General features: G+C 48.4%; 1 protein-coding gene across 1 annotated transcript in view; it reads right to left on the reverse strand.

The window, feature by feature from the left end:
* Positions 1-20,807, reverse strand: part of LOC144108596 (RCC1 domain-containing protein 1-like) — a 152,635-nt gene that overhangs the window by 2,353 nt on the left and 129,475 nt on the right. The window contains exon 4 of the mRNA XM_077641795.1: positions 100-298. Within this exon, the coding sequence (XP_077497921.1) occupies positions 129-298 (170 nt within the window). The 3' untranslated portion in view covers positions 100-128. The remainder of the gene's footprint in view (positions 1-99; positions 299-20,807) is intronic.

Raw genomic sequence — 20,807 nt, forward strand, 5'->3', positions numbered from 1 at the left:
TTTGTTGCTCACTTTATGGAGAACAATTAATGGTGGCTGTGAAGCCGTTGTAGATATCTTACAGTATTTATTACATCACAATAATTTACACATTTGTACCGAGTGAAATGCTGCGAATGAAGGTCCACTCAGAAGGGGTCCCGTGGAGAGTCCAGCTGCACCAGGGTGGCCCAGGGGGAGCAAGACACGCCGACCGCGCGGCCTTCCGCCAGCCGCACGGCTCGCCAGCTGGGCCCCGTCTCGTGCGGCCCCACCTGGCCGTAGTCGTTGCTGCCCCAGGCCCAGGCCGAGCCGTCCCCTGCGTAGCATCCTACTTGCCCCTTTCTGCCTACCCAATTCTCGCCTAAAGGCCAGCACGGTGCGCAAAACACAACGCTTGCACCCCGACTCTTAATACTGTGGGAGAGTTTGTGCACGTACGACATCATTTTGCAGTTTCTTCATTCGCTCCGATGTCAGCGGCTTCTGGAATTCAAGACTCTTCACTTTATGCAGCCCGGCTTCAGCAACAGCCCTAATGACCGAGAGCGGAAAACCCGACAGCTCTTCTACTCAGCGTCCAGAAGGCGTCCCATCGAATGATCGCTTTCATAGGGCAGCAATGTTTTCTTTGTCCGGAGTGTAAACATCCAGCAAACATAGTCACCGTCACCGAAAGTTTGTTGTATCTCAAGGAACCTAATGGCTTTGTCATCTGGCAGTTCATAGGTAAAACTTAGGCGTCGAGAGCAAGCCGTAAACACATAAAACATCTAGGCCTGTGCCAATATTCGATAATTTCGAATATTCGGTCGAATAATCAAGTATTCGATATTCGATTCGGACTCAACATTTCGTATTGGAAATCTCCAAGTATTCGTCCCGAGCGAATAAAGTTTCGGTAACACTTGCACTCCGGCATCGCAACGCGGCACGCGCGTAACCAACGCCCCGACTCCGCGTTTGCGGATGCTAGCGGCAACAAACAGACGGCGCCCAGATCTGTGCAGTAGTGCCTGCAAGCGCTACCCGCGTAGAGAGATCTCGTATAGCGCGACGCGCGCCGAGTGGTCCCGACGGGTGCGAACAGCTGGCTGGCGCCTTGTGGCATCCTCAAGGCGATCTGCGCATGCGCAGTGACCCTGCGGAATCGGATCGCCATAGCGGCCGCGGATCGCGCTCTAATCGGAGGGCGCGCGGTTCTCCTCATCTCCGCGGAACAAGTTTCAGCAGACTGCAGGTGCCGCTCTGCCCCCCCGTGGAATTCGCGAATCAAACGCGACGACACGAGGGGAAGTTAGCACGAGGCACACTGACGCCCCTTTCCGACGCGGGGCGGCACTGGGCGCGCATGCTCAAATGTGAGGGCATCCATACCGATGTCGACGCAGGCACTCTTCCCGAGGGGTTTAGAGATAACTGTTGAGTAAATAAATCTGCGGGGGAAATTAGCAAAAAGCGATTGGAAGATTGGTGGCTCAAAAGCAGAGAAGTGACATAAGGTTAAAAGTGTAGGAAGACGAATTTAAAGAAAATGGTGAATTTTATTAACAACTTACAACACGGTTAAACAAAAATAAATGGAAAAATAGACGAGCATGGTGGCAACTGCCATCACCCCGTTTTAAAGGGGACGCTCCTTGAACAAACAGCGCGAACAAAGACGAGCACAAAAGACAAGAAAGCGAACGACACGGCGCCGTGTCGTTCGCTTTCTTGTCTTTTGTGCTCGTCTTTGTTCGCGCTGTTTGTTCAAGATGCTCAACCAACTAGCCCGCCAAAACGTGGGGACGCTCCATCCATCCATCCATCCATCCATCCATCCATCCATCCATCCGTCCGTCCGTCCGTCCGTCCGTCCGTCCGTCCGTCCGTCCGTCCGTCCGTCCATCCATCCATCCATCCATCCATCCATCCATCCATCCATCCATCCATCCGTATGCTTAGCAGGCATAGGTGTGAGCGCTGGGGGGCGACGCCTTCCCCCAAGTCATCTAATGAAGACGCCAAGTTTCCCCCATGCATTTACTCTTCTGGAGCTGTCCCATTCTTTAAAGTGCAGTGTTAGGACCATGCAGGTTTGCTGACGAGGCTACTAAAAACTGCTGCTCAGTGTTATTTTGTACATGTTACAATACCATCACATTAAAAAAAAACGTTTTATAACCATATGCCACAATTGCGCTGCGTTTTGACCATAGGTGGGACAGGGTTCGGAAGGTGGTGGGGCTACCCCTAATGGGCAGCCCCTAACTTGGCTACCCCTATTGGAGAACCCTGCACACTCACTCGCAAGTATTCATGGAGTCGTCGCTTAAAAGCAATAGCTCCGCAACGACGCAATTAGCATTCGGGGTCCAAATGTCTTGCCTCCGCATTTAGGCTCACTCCCCAATTCTTGGTGGCCCCTTTTGCAGGACGTCGACAGGCTTCAATGAGTGCGATGAAGTTCAATGCATTCTCTCTTTTTTTTCTGGTAATGGCCTAGTCTGTTAAGAAAAGACATGATTTTTAAATGCCCATTGTGTCATACAACTTATTTTGAGTGCTATAAGTACTCGAAATATTCGCTTCGAAATTATTCCAACAACTATTCGACTCGAATTCGCTTCGAACCAGAAACCCACTATTCGCATATGCCTAAGAATATCCTATGCTACACTACGTGCGCTAGCTCGCTAGCTATCCCCTTAGAGGAAAAAAAAATACCTAAACACACGGATCCCATGACCGTTGTTCAGAGATGTGCAACTGAGGTTGTCCATTTTGGCCAGGAAAACGTCCGAGGTGAAATTCGTTGATTGGTTGCGAGAGGTCACGTTACCTTGCGACGTCATCACAGCCTGCAAGCCGAGGCAGGTGGCAACCTGGCCACCGGATTGTGAGTGACCTGTCCATCGTGCCGGTGAAAATTAAATTTATGACTGGTCAATAAAGGTCACGTGACCTTTTGACGTTACCAATACATGCCTACCGAGTTCTAATGAGGGCCTAGTTTCTAGACAGCAACCTATATAGAGAAGCGAAATAAAAAAATTGGCTGCAGTTTAACTACTCCTCAATCTGGTTAGAGATCGAAAGCTGTGGCGTATCGGGCAAGTAAACGCGGCTTGGCGTCTGTAACGTTGAGTGCGTTCCGCACACTAGATAGGCAGCGCGCCCACCCTGGCAGGTGGCGGTTAATGTAATGGTTGATAGCGAGAGGTTTGTCACCCAATGAACGCTGCAGCCTAGTGCGGCATTGTCGCGTGTCTGCTAATGTATGCAGCCCATATCTCTCTCTCACCACGGCCACATAATAATAACTGTTTTTTGGGGGAAAGGAAATGGCGCAGTATCTGTCTCATATATCGTTGGATACCTGAACCGCGCAGTAAGGGAACGGCCACATACCCCAAATCGCGATTGAGGCGTCCACTGACCCAGAGAGCCAGTAATGCGCCCTCCCTTTCCTCAAAATCATCGCCGTCTTGAACGTTGTCAACGCCAATGAACGTCGACGGCGAGGCGAGAGAGAGGCGAAACAGAGCCGAGCGCTCGGTTTCGGCGGCGGTGGCTGAGTGACCTCATAGCTGCTACTTGGTTTCTCCTCGGTTCAAGGTCAAAGAAGGTCAAATTTAGTGCCACGCGAAAACCGGCTGGTGAGCTCATGTGGTGAGCTCATGCCGCGCGCGTAGGTTCTTTCGTTGCCGGCTCTGCCGATATTGCTCAGGACCCAGCATAATTTTATTCCTTGTCCATATGTTTCCGCTGTTGCTATACTGAGGATTATATCTCCCATTAACGGTCGTACTGCGTTCCTTGGGTGCACCGCTTTTAGAATGTCGTGTACTTTGCACTCCCCTTAATGTCCTGTCGCAATATCTTTCTAAATGCGACGCCGACAGCGTAGCTTTCGGCTATAAAGATTCATGAGCACTGCACTGATCGTATTGTTGTCTTCCAGTTGCCTTGTACAACTGCGCTTCTAACATAAAGGACTCTGTCTGATCCATCTGTTTAATATTTATTGTAATTCTCATACTTTTATTTAAGGGCAAGTTATTCTTGTATGATGTGCTCCTATAGGGTTTGTTTCTTAAGAAAGCGTGTCACACAAAGATAGAACACTCCGGGCAGGTTGTACTGTGAAGCAAGTGGTTTCAGCTTGGTAGTATTTCCAGTAAATCCAGTTAAAAGCATTTACCCTCAAATCACGTTAGTAATGGTCCGACTCCATGTGGTTTCTCTCCTAATATTGTTCTGGACGTGCAGTCACAGACTGTGGAGAGGCAGAGGTGGTGCTCTGGAAGGACGTACGCGCATGTAAGCATAGTTCTTCTGTATTCAAGGGGAGGCTCATTGGTTTCAACGCAAAGGCTAGTTATGGGTGGCGCTCTGTACGCGCCTGTTTTAAGACGCACTCCCAAGTTGTGGACCGGGTCTAGCTGTTTTAGGTGAGACAACCTCGCTGATACGTATATCTTAGACCCGCAATATAAACTCCAACGTACTAGGGAAAGGTAAATATGTGAAAGGTAGGTTCTGTCGAATCCCCAGTGTTTTCGTGATAACACTTCGATAATATTCATGGCTCGAGAAATTTCAGCCTTCGGTGATTTTAAATGCGGTACAAATATTAGCTTCCCGTCGATAGGGAGATCGAGGAATTTATGTTCCGATTTTACATGTAGTCCGGTCTGTACATACACAGACAGGGATCAGTTCGTACTCCTCGCTTCAGCGAAAACAGCACGGCTCCTGTGCACCACTTTTGTCGGCCCAACTAGTTAGCTATTCCAATCTGTATTTGTCTTTAACAACCTGATATACTAGCAAATGTACAAACAGTTTGTAGGTAATCCACACAGATTAGATACATGACGGATTTAGGTATTACTGTGGCTACTGAGTTCATTTTGATCCTAAGCAATGCTGTACTCATGATACAGCCCTGTGGAACATCATTCTCTTGAACGAAATTATTTGATAATGTTGTGCTTAACCGCACCTGAAATGTATGGTTCGATAGGACATCTTTGGGGAAAGTTGAGCAGTTTTTCGCAAATACCTAAGTTGATACAAAGATACAAATCTCCAAGTGTTGTCGTAGGCCTTTTCTAGGTCAAATAACACTGCGAGACAGTGTTGTTTATGTAAAAATGCTTCTCATACTGTGTGTTCAATACGAACGAGGCTATCCGTTGTTGAACATCCTTTCCTAAAGCAGCACAGGTACATGTCAGTAAGTCCACGTGACTCAAGCATGAATGTGAGCCTAATATTTGCAATACTTTCGAAACATTTTGCAAGACAGGTTGTGAGTGCAATCGGTCTGTAACTACAAGGGGAGGTCACTGTTGTGCCAGGTTTTAAAAAAGGCACAATAACAGCTTTTTTTCATGCCTCAGGCATTTTACCTGTTTCCCATATTTTAGTAAAGAACTTTTAAAAGTGCTAGTACAGCAGGTTGAGAAAAGGTGCGCTAGCATAGCACATTGAATCCTGTCAAGACAGGCACCAGTCTGCTTACCTGCGGAAATCGCTACGTTAATGTCTTGGACGGTGAAGGGATTATTATGTCCTTGGTTACTGTTTTCACCTGATGGCAGGTTTTGTTTTTCAGCGATGCTGTTATATTTCAAGAATGTGCTTGTGTAGTTCAAGGAACTGGAGACTGCGCAGAAGTGTTCACCTAGTATGTTCGCTTGTTTTTCCAGTGTTGTTTGGATACCAGGTGCTGACAGAAAATGGATTATGTAAGGTTTGTAGTCGCCGCGGAATTTGTGAATTTCTTCCAATGTTGCCTGAGACGTAATCGAGCTATTTATTGGTGATTATATATATATATATATATATATATATATATATATATATATATATATATATATATATATATATATATATATATATATATATATATATATATATATATATAAGAGAAGTGGGCAATTCTACAAAGACACTTTTATTTATCAACGTTTCGACCGCGGTGCGGTCGAAACGTTGATAAATAAAAGTGTCTTTGTAGAAGTGCCCACTTCTCTTAAATCTTTATTCTGCTGAGCCAACGCAACCTACGTTCATAACATATATATATATATATATATATATATATATATATATATATATATATATATATATATATATATATATATATATATATATATATATATATATATATATATATATATATACAGGAAGTTTTTCTGCGTTTCGGCGGATGTCCGACGCTTTAGCCCTAGCTCTGTAGAAGTTGAAGTTATCACACGTCGGGTACCTGTGAAAAATACCCCACGCTTTATTCTCTTGTTTTTCGCATCTCCACATTCTTTTGTCCACGGCGTCTCATGTTTCTGCTTAACAAAACCTGAAGACTAAGCAGGGGCGTAGCCAGGGGGGGGGGTCCGGTGTGAGAACACCCCCAAAACTTTCTGACCGCTGCATCTACCCTCTTCCTTTCGGCCTTTCTTTCGCCCATATTACTTACACACACCATCGATATATAAAATAATAACAGGGTGAAGTTTGGGTCACTGACCAAGTAAAAAAAAAAGCGAAAATGACGTTTCGGGTCCCGTACGGGACCCTTGTTCACAATAAGACTGTCAAAGAAGAAGGCGGGATTATATAGTCTTCAGGATTGTTCCTAATCTTTTTGCGTAGATATGATGAAGAGAGCCTTGATTCCCGTCCAAGGTATCTTTCGCCGTCTGGATGATTAATGATTCTAGATGCAGTCTTTTCAAATTATTCCTTTCTGTGGCTACGATCTCCGCCTCGTCCCAGGCTATCTCGTGGCCAGTGGTCTGCACGTGCTCGGCGATAGCGTTCTTTGATGCGCGATGGTTCCTTACGTCGCCTTGATGATCTTTCATTCGTCGCTGGAAGTTCCCGGTTTCGCCGATATAGACGGATGTGCAGTCATTGCAAGGAACTTTGTAAACCACCCCCTCGTTGTCCCCTTGCAACACACGATGGGACAACGAGATGGAAGCGCAAAAACCATGAAGCGTGCTGCAGTTCCTTATGTACCTGGAGTCAGTGAAACCCTTTCCCGAATCTTCAGGAAGCACGGAGTGCACATCGCCCACGTGCCAACAAGCAAGCTACGTGCCGAACTTGTGAACGTAAAGGACCCCCTGCCACGCGCCAAATTTCCTGGTGTGGTTTACCAAGTTCCTTGCAATGACTGCACACCCGTCTATATCTGTGAAACCGGGAACTTCCAGCAACGAATGAAAGATCATCAAGGCGACGTAAGGAACCATCGCGCATCAAAGAACGCTATCGCCGAGCACGTGCAGACCACTGGCCACGAAGATAGCCTGGGACGAGGCGGAGATTGTAGCCACAGAAAGGAATAATTTGAAAAGACTGCATCTAGAATCATTAGTCATCCAGACGGCGAAAGATACCTTGGACGGGAATTAAGGCTCTCTTCATCATATCTACGCAAAAAGATTAGGAACAATCCTGAAGACTATATAATCCCGCCTTCTTCTTTGACAGTCTTATTGTGAACAAGGGTCCCGTACGGGACCCGAAACGTCATTTTCGTTTGTTTTTGACTTGGTCAGTGACCCCAACTTCACCCTGTTATTATGCTTCATCCTGACCAGACGGTATTCCGTCGAACGTTAGACTACGATATATAAAATGTAAAAACGAAAATAACACTAGGTTTGTTGACAAAAACCAGATGGCGCCACTAAGCTAAAATTACCGTTGCACTACAAGTGCGAATGTAACAGTGCAAATTCCCAAAAACCGCAAATGACTAGATATTGGTTGGCCGCAGGCTGTGCTTTTATTTTCTGTTACCGTCTACGCATAACACCCAATGAAAATTCCGGCTATGCCACTGAGACTGAGGTATGGATAATGTTGCTGCACGGAGGCTGCACGCCTTATGGAAAGTTGCCGCGCCAGCTGGTGCAGGATTTCAACGAAAACAGCGCGAGAAGGACAAGACCGCGAATATGAGCCACGCAAAGCGCTGCGTCATATTCCCGTCCTTCGCCCGCTGTTTTCGTTCAGACCATTGGCTCCTCGTTCACTTCATCTCTGCCAAGATGTTACTCATCTAGGCGAGCGTTTTCTCTGTATAGAGGCCAATCAGCTAACTGGGCTTTCCTAGCGGCGCCGCTTGGCTGGAATTAGTTTGCGACGATGGCAGCCTGATAATAGTGCGCATATGATCACTCCAGCAAGGGTTATCGAATACATCCCACTTCATATCGGTAAAGATAGTCGGTGAACAAATACTTAAATCCAGGCAGCTCATTTTGCCTCAACTTGGAGAGCAGTATGTACACTTACATGTATTTAGAATGCAGATGTTATTGCATAAAATAAAATCTTCCACGACTTGGCCTCTGAAATCTGTTTGTTGGCTTCCCCACAAACACAAGTGTGCATTAAAGTCTGATACTATCAAATTTCGCTCTGGTAGTTCGTGCAAGGCAGCTATAGCGAGCCCAAAGAGTTTTTAGCGCGCGCGCCGAAAAAATAAGAAAAAAACTTTCCCGAACATTCTCGAGGCGTGCGCTGCTGTAAGTAGCTGTAAGCGCATCCAAGCACAGGGGGCACGACCTCCTCCCCACGCGACCTCGGCCAGGTGGGGCGCGCGCGGGCATATATTCGAGAAATTTCGAGACCCCCCGAGCAGACAGGGGGAGGGAGACGTAGCTCTACGAGTACTGCGACACCTCCTCCCTCTCAACTCAACTCCCTCACCCGCTTTTGGACATTTCGAGTCATTTAAGAGCGTGTTGCATCATGTTAGGCGGTCCTAGGTCAGGCTTGCAGACAGGCTCCGGCATTCGACAAGCCGTGAAGAGCGAGCTCCGACGTTACTGTTGGGATAGCTTCTGTATCCTTCTGCGTGGATTTGTTTCTGTACAGTTTTTTAAGTGTTATAAAAGTCGAGTTTCTCTGTTGATCCGTGTGTCATCGAACGTCCATCATCTGGCTCTCTGCAATTAGTCCAACGCCAAATAAACGAGCACCTCGAAGGAAGCGAGGTGTGAAGAAACAACGTCTCGCCTTTACTGGTTGCTTGAAAGTTCCTCCAAGTCATCAAGTGTGATTCTGGGTGTGGTCAAATATAAACAGAGCATACTGTGATGATCTTGGAACTAAGGACAGTAGCCGCAAAAGCTTCTAAGTTTGTTTTCAGTTGGATTTCACAAGTACCATTGCACTAACAACGGGGACGTCACCCGAGATCTTACTTGCGTGTTCCCAGTCGCGACAAAATACTTTAAATTTTTAAAGAATGTTCCCGTTCTGCGGACCCAAGTTTGTCTCCTCTCAGCAAAAAGCTACAAGAGATATTGTGCTAAGGATATCTAGTACATCACTGTAATTATTTAAAAGACCCCTGCAGTTCAACTGAGCAGCATATACCACGTTTTATGTTACCGACATGTACCAACATCCACCGTAAGGTGAGGGACGTTGGCTTCCCCGCGCTTAGAGAGCCGGCACATTACCTTCATGCTTCCTAGCCCCGCTCCTCTACCTGAGGGCAAGCTTCTCTGCGTAGCTCTGCACGCGGTTTGCCCGCGGCTACGGCGTGCCACTGCACAGCGCGGACGAGCGCCGTGTAGAGATGGCCAAAACGGCTGGCGGCTCGGAACGGCTCGGCTCACTGAAATGGACCGGCTCATTTGAACGGCTCACTGTGACGGTGACTGGGTCGCTCAGTAGCGAGCCGGACCTTTCGAAGAACGAGTGAGCCGAGGTTTTTTTGGAGAAAGGAAGTCGGCTCTCTCGTTCACGGAGGCCCCGAACCGTTCCGTCGGAGCCAGGTCTTCTGCTCGGTGCGACTTCCACTCCATCTCTTAGCGGTGCGAGAAAGCAACTGCTCTCCCGCCTTCCTTGTAGCATGCTGCAGTCTACGTCGACGCGGCCAAAGCAAAGGAAGACTTCACCATCATGGTGCGAGCGATACAAGACCGGCCCAGGTTCAGCAACAGCGGCCGAAGAAGCAGCCATTGCCTTAGCTCTCAGGGACGACCGCGCAGGCACAATAATGAGCGACTCTAAGACTGCGATCCAAAATTAAAATAAAGGTCTGGTTTGCTCTGCAGCCGCAGGACTAATCAGAGATTTGGGTCCCTGCACACGAGGGAAATGCGGGAAACGAGAAGGCGAACCGATATGCCCGACCTTTCGCAAGCCGGGAGGGATCGGTGTGTGTCTCGGAGTACCACATGAACGGAACTTTCACTTACGGGAAATGACCAATCAACTCAGTGAGGCGCGGAAACTTTAGCCTGCACCTTACCCGGACCTTGCCAGGCAACAGGCCAGAAACCTATGTAGAGCCCAAACTGGGACAGTGACGACCCCCATTCTTCTGTCTAAAATTACCAAACAAGCCATTCATCCCAACTGCTTACACTTCGGTAACGTAGCAACAGAAGAAGACCTCCTACGGGACTGTGAGGAAAATCCACCTCCAAAAGACCTTCTACCAGCTCCCTCCTGAGAGGCATGGGTTAGGCTCCTGAGGGAGCCGGACAAGAACACGCAAGCCACGCATGCAGACTGGGTGGGAAGGGTCGCCCATTAAGCCCGCCCCATTGATCTTATGAAGTTTCTTCAATACAATCCTTCCTGGTAAGAGTCGCAACCACACTAACGTCTTTCGTCATGTCCGCGGCTGTCTTTTGGACCGCCCTTTTTAAAGAATGAGTGAGCCGTGATCCAGTAAAAGTGAGCGGTGGTTCTTTCGGAGAGCCGGTTCTCTCTCGTTCCGTGAGCCGTGCCGAACCGTCTTCTGGCAGAGGATATGGCGCCGTTCGTGCACCGCTGCTGTTCGAACGATCTCCCACGACTCTCGCCGATCGTGTGCTGGTGCGACATATTAGTGAAACACCGTTATTCCATAGTAGTAGCCAACTTGCCCAGCTTTCCGTACCGTTATTCTACTGATGTATATATCGTTTCTTTTTCAAAGCCACAACCAGACTGCACAACACAGGTTACATTGTAACCTGTGTGTTATGCAGTCTAGTTATTTGGCTTTGAAAAAAACGGTATATGCATTAGTGAATAGCCGTTTTATAGGTAATTTCATAACGTATAGAGAATATTTATCAATTACTCATTTATTTACTTATTTGTCAATTACTGCTATAGATAACGCACAAATCGCACCCGGCTCTGACAGAACGGTCGGCACGGCTCGCAGAACGAGAGAGAACCGGAGACCCATTCGATTCGCCTGCACTACGTGAACTGGTTCTCGCGGTACTGCACTTCGCCATTCGTTTCAAAAAAGCACAGACGTTGTGCAGATCTACAGGTACTGCAGGTACTCGCCCAAAGGTCTGCGCTCTTGTGCAGGTCTAGTTCAGGAAAAGTTCGGGAGCCTCAGTGCTCGGTGCTGAAATCGAGCAGCTGCAGCCGCCATGGAAGCAGACGATGCCCTGCGTGACGATGACTTGTGCGTTGCTATAAACGCGGCGAAGGGACTCAGGATTATCCGCTCGTCGACGAGAACGGTGCCCCAGTAGGGTCCGACTCGTACGGAGCCTCACTGGGGACCTCTTGATATCAGGCCTGAGGCGATTTCAGTGCAGTGTGTGCGCAGTGAACCGCGCGCGTGTACAGCCATCCCACACGCGCGGTGGCAATATCATTGTGACGTATGTCAATAATGTGCCCGCGTGCTGCAAACTATTACTCACGGACAGGCGCGCGCCGAACACAGTGCGAAAGTGCCCGCCCGCCAGCCGTCACAATCGCGGCAGACGCGCCGCTATTTCCTGTCGTAGAATCGACATTTCAGCTAGTTGGTATAGCATCATGGAAAAAATAAAGCGCACTCAGGACAACGGACAAGGAAGACGCATGTGTTGTTTGGTCTTCCTTAACCGTTGTCCTGAGTGCACTTTATTTTTTCCATAATGCCATTTACTATCACTCGGCGCGCGCATACCACTGATGTGTTGCGTAATTAAGAACAGGCAAGCGTTTCGCATCAGCTGCTGCGAGGTGCACATGCACGGATCGAGGCTGGTTTTTCATGGCAGCACTTCGCTGCGATGTTGTATTCGGAAATTTTTCACGCGGTTCGGGATGTTGGCGGCCGCTGAGGTGGGCGGCGCCAAGGCTATAGCCAACGGTCAGGCCTGCACTCGAACTTTCGTTCTGAAAGCATTCAGTGCCAAGCTGCATTTTAACTGCCGGAACTGGCGCTGCACGCTCGTGGCACCTAAAGTCCCTTTATAATTTGAAAGTGCCGCCACTCTTAGAGCTCCGCCGCCGCCGCGCGACCTCCTCGCTTCCTCCTCGTCTCTGTACTGGCGGGCCGCAGGCATTGGCTGCACGCCGGGTTTCGCTTGATGCCGATTGGTCTCCCTGCCGTTGCCCATAGAAACGCGCGCCACTTCTGTTTTTGCTTGTGAGATTTTCTTTTCGGTTCGCGCCATTTTTCGCCTTGCCAGGGCGCCGCGGTCATCAACCTGCAGGAGGTGGTACCATTTTCAACACAGCGGGCCACTGATACTGATCCCCAGCCGCACAGAGCAGCACTACGCGTCTCTGACGACCACACAATGATACCGCCGAGAGCAAGCAAGTTTGTCACGGTGCAGTGTGATACCAGCTTCGGCATCGGGGCATTGCCGAAGCGAACTTGTTCAAGGGTGTACCGAGCTCTTAGCGACCAACTTTAGTTGCGAAACATTTGACAAAAAAAGCAGTGATTGCCCATTTTGAAGAACTTGGCGAGCATGCCGGCCAATGCGCCTTATCCACAACGGGCCCCGGAACAGCGGAACAGGGCACGGCAACAGCCATTAAGACTGACGTGAACCCGGACCTTCTGACCAATCAGAAACGCCGCGCGGAAAGTCTGTCCCTTCCCTTACGGCGCGGTTCAAGTGTCCAACGATATATGAGACAGATACTGCGCCATTTCCTTCCCCCAAAAACCAATTATTATTATTATTATTATTATTATTATTATTATTATTATTATTATTATTATTATTATTATTATTATTATTATTATTATTGTTATTATTATTATTATTATTATTATTATTATTATTATTATTATTATTATTATTATTATTAAAGTCTTATTGACTCTTTCAGCGACTGTTTTGCGTCTAATTCCAAGGTTCGCCGGACGCCAATAGCTAAGCACCGCATTAACGTCGATAGTGTCCAAAGACCGCTGTGTCAGCCTCCTTATCGGGTTTCGTCGAAAGAACGTGGTGCCATCCGCCGCCAAGTTGCCGAAATGCTCCACCATGACGTCATACAACCATCGACGAGCCCCTGGGCATCACCTGTTGTTCTCGTCACAAAGAGAGACGGCTGCGTACGGTTCTGCGTAGATTACAGACGTCTTAACAACGTTACCAAGAAGGATGTCTATCCGCTGCCGCGCACTGATGACTCCTTAGACCGCCTCCGCCACGCCACCTACTTATGGTCCCTCGACTTGCGTAGCGGTTATTGGCAAATCGAGGCCGACGAAAGTGACCTAGAAAAGACAACCTTCTTTACTCCTGACGGATTGTACGAATTTAAGGTGCTTCCTTTCGGCTTGTGTTCAGCCCCTGCAACGTTCCAATGAATGATGGACACCGTGCTCTCTGACCTGAAGTGGCAGTCCTGCCTTGTGTACCTCAACGACGTCGTGATTTTCTATGACACGTTCGAGGAGCACCTAAAGCGTTTGCGCGCTGTTTTCGAGTAAAATCGTAACACAGATCTGTCTCTCAAGACTGAAAAGTGCCACTTCGCATTTAGGGAGCTCAAGTGTCTTGACCATATCGGGAGCGCTCAGGGCGTTAGCCCAGACCCAGAAAAGATGGCCGCCGTTGCTGCGTTTCCTCAGCCAACAGACAAACGAAGCTTGCGTCGTTTTCTGCGGCTTTGCGCCTATTATCGGAGGTTCGTTCAAAACTTCTCCAAGCTCACTGAGCCACTGACTCGCCTGACGAAAGACTCCGAACCCTTTTTCTGGGGCCAGGATCAGGAAAAAGCCTTCAGAGAACTTAAGGCTCGCCTCCAGTCTACGCCTATCCTTGGCCACTTCCACGATGAAGCTGACACGGAACTGCACGCAGATGCCAGCAATGTTGGCCTAGGTGCGGTGATTGTGCAGTGGCAAGACGGTGTAGAACGCGTGATCGCATACGCACGTCGCACTTTGTTTCCACCACAGAAAAGGAGTGTATCGTTGTTCTGTGGGCAGTCACGAAATTTCGTCCGTACCTGTACGGCCGCCCGTTTCGAGTTGTCAGCGATCATCACTCCTTGTGTTGGCTTGCGAACCTGAAATATCTATCGGGGCGGCTTGCACGATGGAGCCTTCGGTTGCAAGAGTTTAACGTCATAATCGTGTATAAGTCAGGTCAGAAACATAGCGATGCTGACTCTCTCTCCCGAGCTCCTCTTCCGTGCCCACCGAATGAGTCCGAAGACGATTCTGATTTCCTCGGCGCTGTCACCACATCCGCCCCTGCCCACCACCAGAGGGCCGACTGCGAACTCCCGCCTCCCATCGTGTAACTCGAAGGAACCGCTCTGTCTCCGCCCCGACTGTTCTCGCGAGGACTTTCGTCGTTTTCCTTACGAGATGGAGTCCGCTACAAGAAAAACTACGGCCCGACGGAAACTATCTCCTCGTTGTCCCATCCGCGCTTCGTCAGGAAGTTCTCACCGCATGCCACGACCTTTGTTCTGGCAATCTCGGTTTTTCCAGGACATTGGGACGCCTCCACCACAAGTACTATTGGTCTCGGCTTGCTGAGGTTGTCCAACACTACGTTAGAACCTGTCGTGAGTGTCAACTATGGAAGATACCACCGACAAATCCGGCCGGCCTTCTGAAGTCAATTGATCCACCGCAAATCCCATTTCAGCACGTAGGCATGGACTTACTGGGCCCCTTCCCGGCGTCCTCCATGGGTAACCGGTATGTTGTTGTTGCCACTGAATACCTCAGCCGCTACTGTGAGACCAAAGCTCTTCCCCGTGGCATCGCGGCTGAAATTGCAGTTCTTTGTTCACCACATTGTGCTTCGCCGCAGCGCCCCCACGGTAGTATTAAATGACAGGGAAACCGCATTTACGTCGGCTGTTACATATGAGGTCCAGCGTCTCAGTGGGACCAGTCATAGAAAAACGACTGCTTACCGTCCTCAAACGAACGGACTGACTGAGAGGCTGAACAAGACCATTGTAGATATGATGTCTATGTATGTCGACGCTGACCATCGCAACTGGGACGAAATACTTTCTTACATCACGTTCGCGTACAACACCGCCCTGCAAGAAACGACGTGCTTCACTCCGTTCCGTTTGGTGTATGGCCATGACGCCCTGACTATGCTGGACGCCATGCTGCTCCCGGATTGTGCCCCTTCGTCTCTCACGGGCGCTCACCAATTCATTCATGACGCAGAAGCCGCTCGCCATCTTGCCAGACATCGGCTTCGACACCAGCAGGAAACTGACGCCCGGCGTTACAACCTCCGCCACAGGGAGGTGATTTACAAATCCTGCGAGCACGTCTGGGTATAGAGCCAAATACGTATGCGCGGGCGCTCTGAAAAGCTCCTCGCCGCTACTTCGGCCCCTACGAGGTGTTCCATCAACTGAGCGAGGTGGGTGAACTATGAAGTGTTCCCTCAAGGCACTGTACGCTCTTGTCGACCGCCCAAGTCTGAAGTCGTCCACGTGTCGCGCATGAAACCGTACTACGCCCGTTCACATTCAGTGCCGACGCCACACGCGCCTTTCCACTTTCGTTGCCCCCCTTGCGGGAGGCGTCGAGGTGGTGCCATTTGAAAGGAGGGGGGCAATGCCACACTGGATGGATGGATAGACGGACGGACAGACGGATTGATTGATTGATTGATTGATTGAGTTATTGATTGATTGATTGATTGATTGATTGATTGATTGATTGATTGATTGATTGATTGATTGATTGATTGATTGATTGATTGATTGATGGGTGGGTGGGTGGACGGACGGACGGACGGACGGACGGACGGACGGACGGACGGACGGACGGACGGACGGACGGATGGATGGATGGATGGATGGATGGATGGATGGATGGATGGATGGATGGATGGATGGATGGATGGATGGATGGATGGATGGAGCGTCTCCTTTGAAACGGGGTGATGACAGTTGCCAACATGCTCAGCTTTTTTTCCCTATATTTTTGTTTAACTGTGTTGTAAGTTAATAAAATTCTCCATTTCCTTTAAATACGTCTTCCTACTACTTTAACCTCATGTTAACTCGCTGCTTTTGAGCCACCAATCTTCCAATCGCTTTTTGTTAATTTCCCCCGCTGACTTATTTACATTACTATTGTTATGTCAAACCATAGGGCCTCAGGAGGAGTGCCTGTGCCAGCATCGACACCGGGATGGATACCATCACATTTTATTATGAGGTGTTCTGTTGTTTCTACAAATTTGGCACACAGAGCACACGCGTCATCTTCTTCGTTAAATTTCTTTTTGTAGCTGCGCGTTCTAAGACACCCTCACCTAGCTTCAAAGAGTAGGGCACTGCCTCCTGAGTTATTATAAAACGCCTCCTTCCTGATCTGCTGTTTCCAGTATCGATATAGTTCTACACTATGCTTCTTTTCCATTGAATTTATCCAATTTTTACCTTCCACGTTTTTAACGTGTCGTTTAGTGCTCTGTCTTTCTCCGGCCCCGTATCTGGCATACTTACTGGTTAGCTTCCTAGTTCTCTTCCGCCATTGTGAGTCTACGCTATTTCGGTATAGGTATTTAAATACCTTAGCTACCCACCGGTTATCATCCAATTTCCTCAGGCGTTCTTCGTATAGTATTTTACTCTGAGCTTCCCGTGCTTCGAACGATGCCCAGCCCATATCCCCTTGTACTGCCTCGTTTGTGGTTTTCCCGTGGGCGCCTAGTGCTAATCTTCACACAGCGCCCTGATTTGCTTCTAATCTCGCTCACTGCTCACATTCTGCGGGCGCCGCCATGCGGCCGAGAGGTATGGGGTGGCTCGTGACGGATCGAGGAAGACGACGCTTCTGCTCGGGTGCGCGATGCTGGTCTACTTGCCATTTCGATTAAGAGCCCCTTTTGAGTCGCGCTACCTTTGTCGGCGACTATATCTTCCAGTATTTTCAAATAAGATTCTTCTACGCCGAGTGGCTTAGCAAGGCGATGTCATCAGCGAATCGCAGATTACTTAGGTATTCTCCATTAATTCTTATCTCCAACTGTTCCCAATCCAGGTCTCCAGTAATAAGGCGGTGAATAGCATAGGCGAGATTGTGTCTCCCTGCCAGACACCCTTCCTTATTGTAATTTTATTGCTTACATTATGCAGGACCATGGTAGCTCCACAGTCCCTATATATATCTTCCAGTATGGGCACATAAGACTCTTCTGTGGCCTGATTCCTCAATAGTTGAGTAAAACACGTTTTCGGGCAAGTTGGTAACATTCTTGATTCATATTGCAGCGAAGAAGCACACACACACAGAGAAGGAACACGCAAAAAACACGGACGAACGCTGCACTCACAACTGGTTTACTGCGAAAAGAATTCAAGCTTAAAATAGCTCACGCATCTGCGCACTACAGAAAGAAAACCAAAACAAACACGTGCCACGGAATAACATCTTATCGTATTGCCGCGAAAAGGTTGAATTCCGAAGCGTACAAAAAAACGGATGCATCACTAATGCAGCAATCTGCTTTTTCCTTTATGTGAAAGGCCTCCAGGAGTTCACGTGCCGTTTTATACTTGCTTCTGCCTAGGATTCGAACACTATCGAAACGTGGCGAACATGTCACGCATGACTGGCAGTGCCTAACCAAGTGCACATTCTCTTTGTTCTTTAAATTCCTTTGGTGCTCCCCTAGCCGGTCGTTAATACATCGCCCCGTTTGACCGATGTACACTTTTCCACATGAAAGTGGCCGCTCGTATACCACCTCAGAAGCGCATTGCACATAGGGCGTAGTGTGCTTTTTTCCACACCCGCTTCTCCTTGTTTCGCTTCCGGAAATACGAGGGCACAACTTTGACAGCTTCACCGGCGCCGAAAAAACGAGCGGCACCCCATACCTGTTCGCAACCTTCTTCATGTTATGCGACACCTTGTGTAGGTAGGGGGCAACTTCCGGTCGCAGGTTCATGTTCCTTTCTTTCTTCTTGGAGTTCTCTGTGCGTGCCTTCACTTTTTTCAGGCAAGCTTCTGCAACAGATACCTGCATGACTGCCGTGGTTTCCACTGAGTCAAATGCTTTCTAGTATCAATGAACGCTATATATAGGGGTTGGTTATATTCTGCGCATTTCCCTATCACCTGCTTGATCGTGTGATTGTGGTCTATTGTCGAGTATCCTTTACGAAAGCCTGCCTGATCATTTGGTTGATTGAAGTCTAAGGTTGTCATCACTCTATTAGCGATTACCGTGCAAATACTTTGTAGGCAACAGATAGTTAAGTGAGCGGTCTGTAATTTTTCAAGTCTGACGTCCCCTTGCTTATGAATTAAAATAATGCTAGCGTTCTTCCAAGCTCCTGGTGAGCGCGAAGTCATACGGCATTGCACATACAGGGCGGCTAGTTTTTCTAGCACAATCTCCCTTCCGTTCTTCAACAGATCTGCTGTTACCTAATCCTCACTAGCTGTTTTCCCCGTCTAGATTGCTCATAAATCTTTCTTTACTTCTTTTGTTACTGGCGGGATGTCCATTGCTATGCGCAACTGACTCTCTCATTAACGTTCTGATTACATTGGCTACTGTACAGATTTGTATAGAACTCTTTGCTACTTTAACTATCTTATCCATATTGCTAATGACATTGCCCTCTTTCTTTCTTAATGCATACATCTGCTTTTTACTTGGGCCTAGTTTCCACTTCACCGCTTTTAGGCTACCTCTGTTCCTTAGCATATGCTCGATTCTCTCCCTATTAAACTTCCTTTAGTCACCTACCTGGTACTTATTTATTAACTTTGATAGCTCTGCCAGTTCTATTCTGTCTGTAGGGTTAGACTCTTTCATTCTTTGGCATTTATTAATCAATTCCTTCGTCTCCTGAGATAGCCCGCTGATGTGTCGAACCATCCTACCACCTGCTTTTACTGCGCACTCCGTAATGATAGATGTGAGATTATCATCCACTGTTTCAGCATGAAGATAGTCTTCTTCAGTTAACATAATCAAGAATTCGACGAAAGTTCGTCTGGTCAGGCATGGGATGAAGTGAACCATGGTCGCTGACCAAGTATGAAGAAGTATAGTGTATCGGAACCGCATAGCGGTTCCTTGTTCACTGAGTTCTACAAGGAATCGTCGCACTTGTGTAGCCAGCACATGGCGCAACGAGCGTGCGTGAACAGTCGGCATAGTCCCTTCTGTCCCGTTAATCGTAGCTGGCGTCCACTGCATGATTCCAGCAGCCACCGGGATGACACGTTGTTTTCCTTGGCTGCAATAGTGGCGCTGTCCCAGTCAATATTGAGAGAGTATGTTCATGCGCATGCTCGGCAATGGCAGTCGTCGAGTGACTATGATTTCTGACATCACGTTTGCGCTCATTGAGCCATCCTGAAAACTTTCCGGTCACGATACTACATACTAGATGACAATCAGCGCATGCATCTTGTACACGACACCTGGGAGCGAGTCAATCTGCAACCTGTCATTAACGTTAATGAGCTCGTTCCGAAGCTTGCTGGTTGGGATGTGGACAATGCGCGTGTCGTATTTCGAAAATACGCGTGAGAGTGCTTCGCTGATTCTTTGGACGTAGGCGATGGACGCACGAGCATGGAATGTGTTGTTGTTCGGCATTCTTGGCTGCAATATACGCTTCTCATTTTTGCTGATAAAATTCCTAGGGTACCCGTTACAGGTCAGCTCACGGTGGATTGTTCTTAATTCGCTTTTGAATGCATCGTCATCGGAACATACGCGTTCAGTGCGCCCTGTAAAGAGTGACACTACAGACGTCCAGTGGCCGACTGGATGGCATGATGCAAAATTAGGATAACGACTTTTGTATGTGGGCTTCTTGTAAATTGAGGAGAGAACACCCTCATCCCGGCAAACCATCACATTCAAGAAAGGCAGCAAGTTGTCCCTCTCGAGTTCCACGGTGACCTGTATATGCGTAGTACGGACGTTCAGGCTGTCCAGAAAGCATGGGACATCTCGCTTCTTCAAAATGCAGAGACAGTCGTCCACGTAGTGGTAAAAAAAACTTTCGGTGCAGGAGTGAAGATGGTCAGTACCTTTTCCTCCAAGGCTTCCATTCCTAAATTTGCAGCGGTATTGACGCTCCCATTGCCGTGCCATGTGTCTGCTGGTAGGGGCTGCCACCACAATAAAAATACATATTGCTAAGACAAAACTTCAGCAGCTCGCTGAGTTCATCGAAGTCGAAGGGGGTGCGACGAGGAAGACCACTGTATACATTTAGGGTTGCTTCGCACGTGGCTACTGCCAAATCCGCTGGGACACTAATGAAAAGAGAAGTGACATCGAAAGAAATCATGACGTCATTTTCCCTCGGCGTGATGTCCCCTAGCTTCGCTACAAATGCGCATGAATTATCGACGTGCGTCGGGGCAACACCTCCTCTATTTTTTGTAAAAATATAGGAGGCGCTGGTCGGGGTCTTACCGGCTAGGGCGCTCAGTCTGGTGAAGGTAGCCCGGTAGTCAGTAGAGCGGTGGTCTCGTGCAGTCGAGAATAAGTCGAAGTGCCACACCAGGCTTATGTACTTTAGGCAGGCCGTAGATTGCAGGGGCTGAGCCGTTCGTGAAGAGCAGTCGGTAGGAGAGGCCC

Source organism: Amblyomma americanum, chromosome 1 (assembly GCF_052857255.1).
Source record: "Amblyomma americanum isolate KBUSLIRL-KWMA chromosome 1, ASM5285725v1, whole genome shotgun sequence".
NCBI classification, from domain to species: Eukaryota; Metazoa; Arthropoda; class Arachnida; order Ixodida; family Ixodidae; genus Amblyomma; species Amblyomma americanum.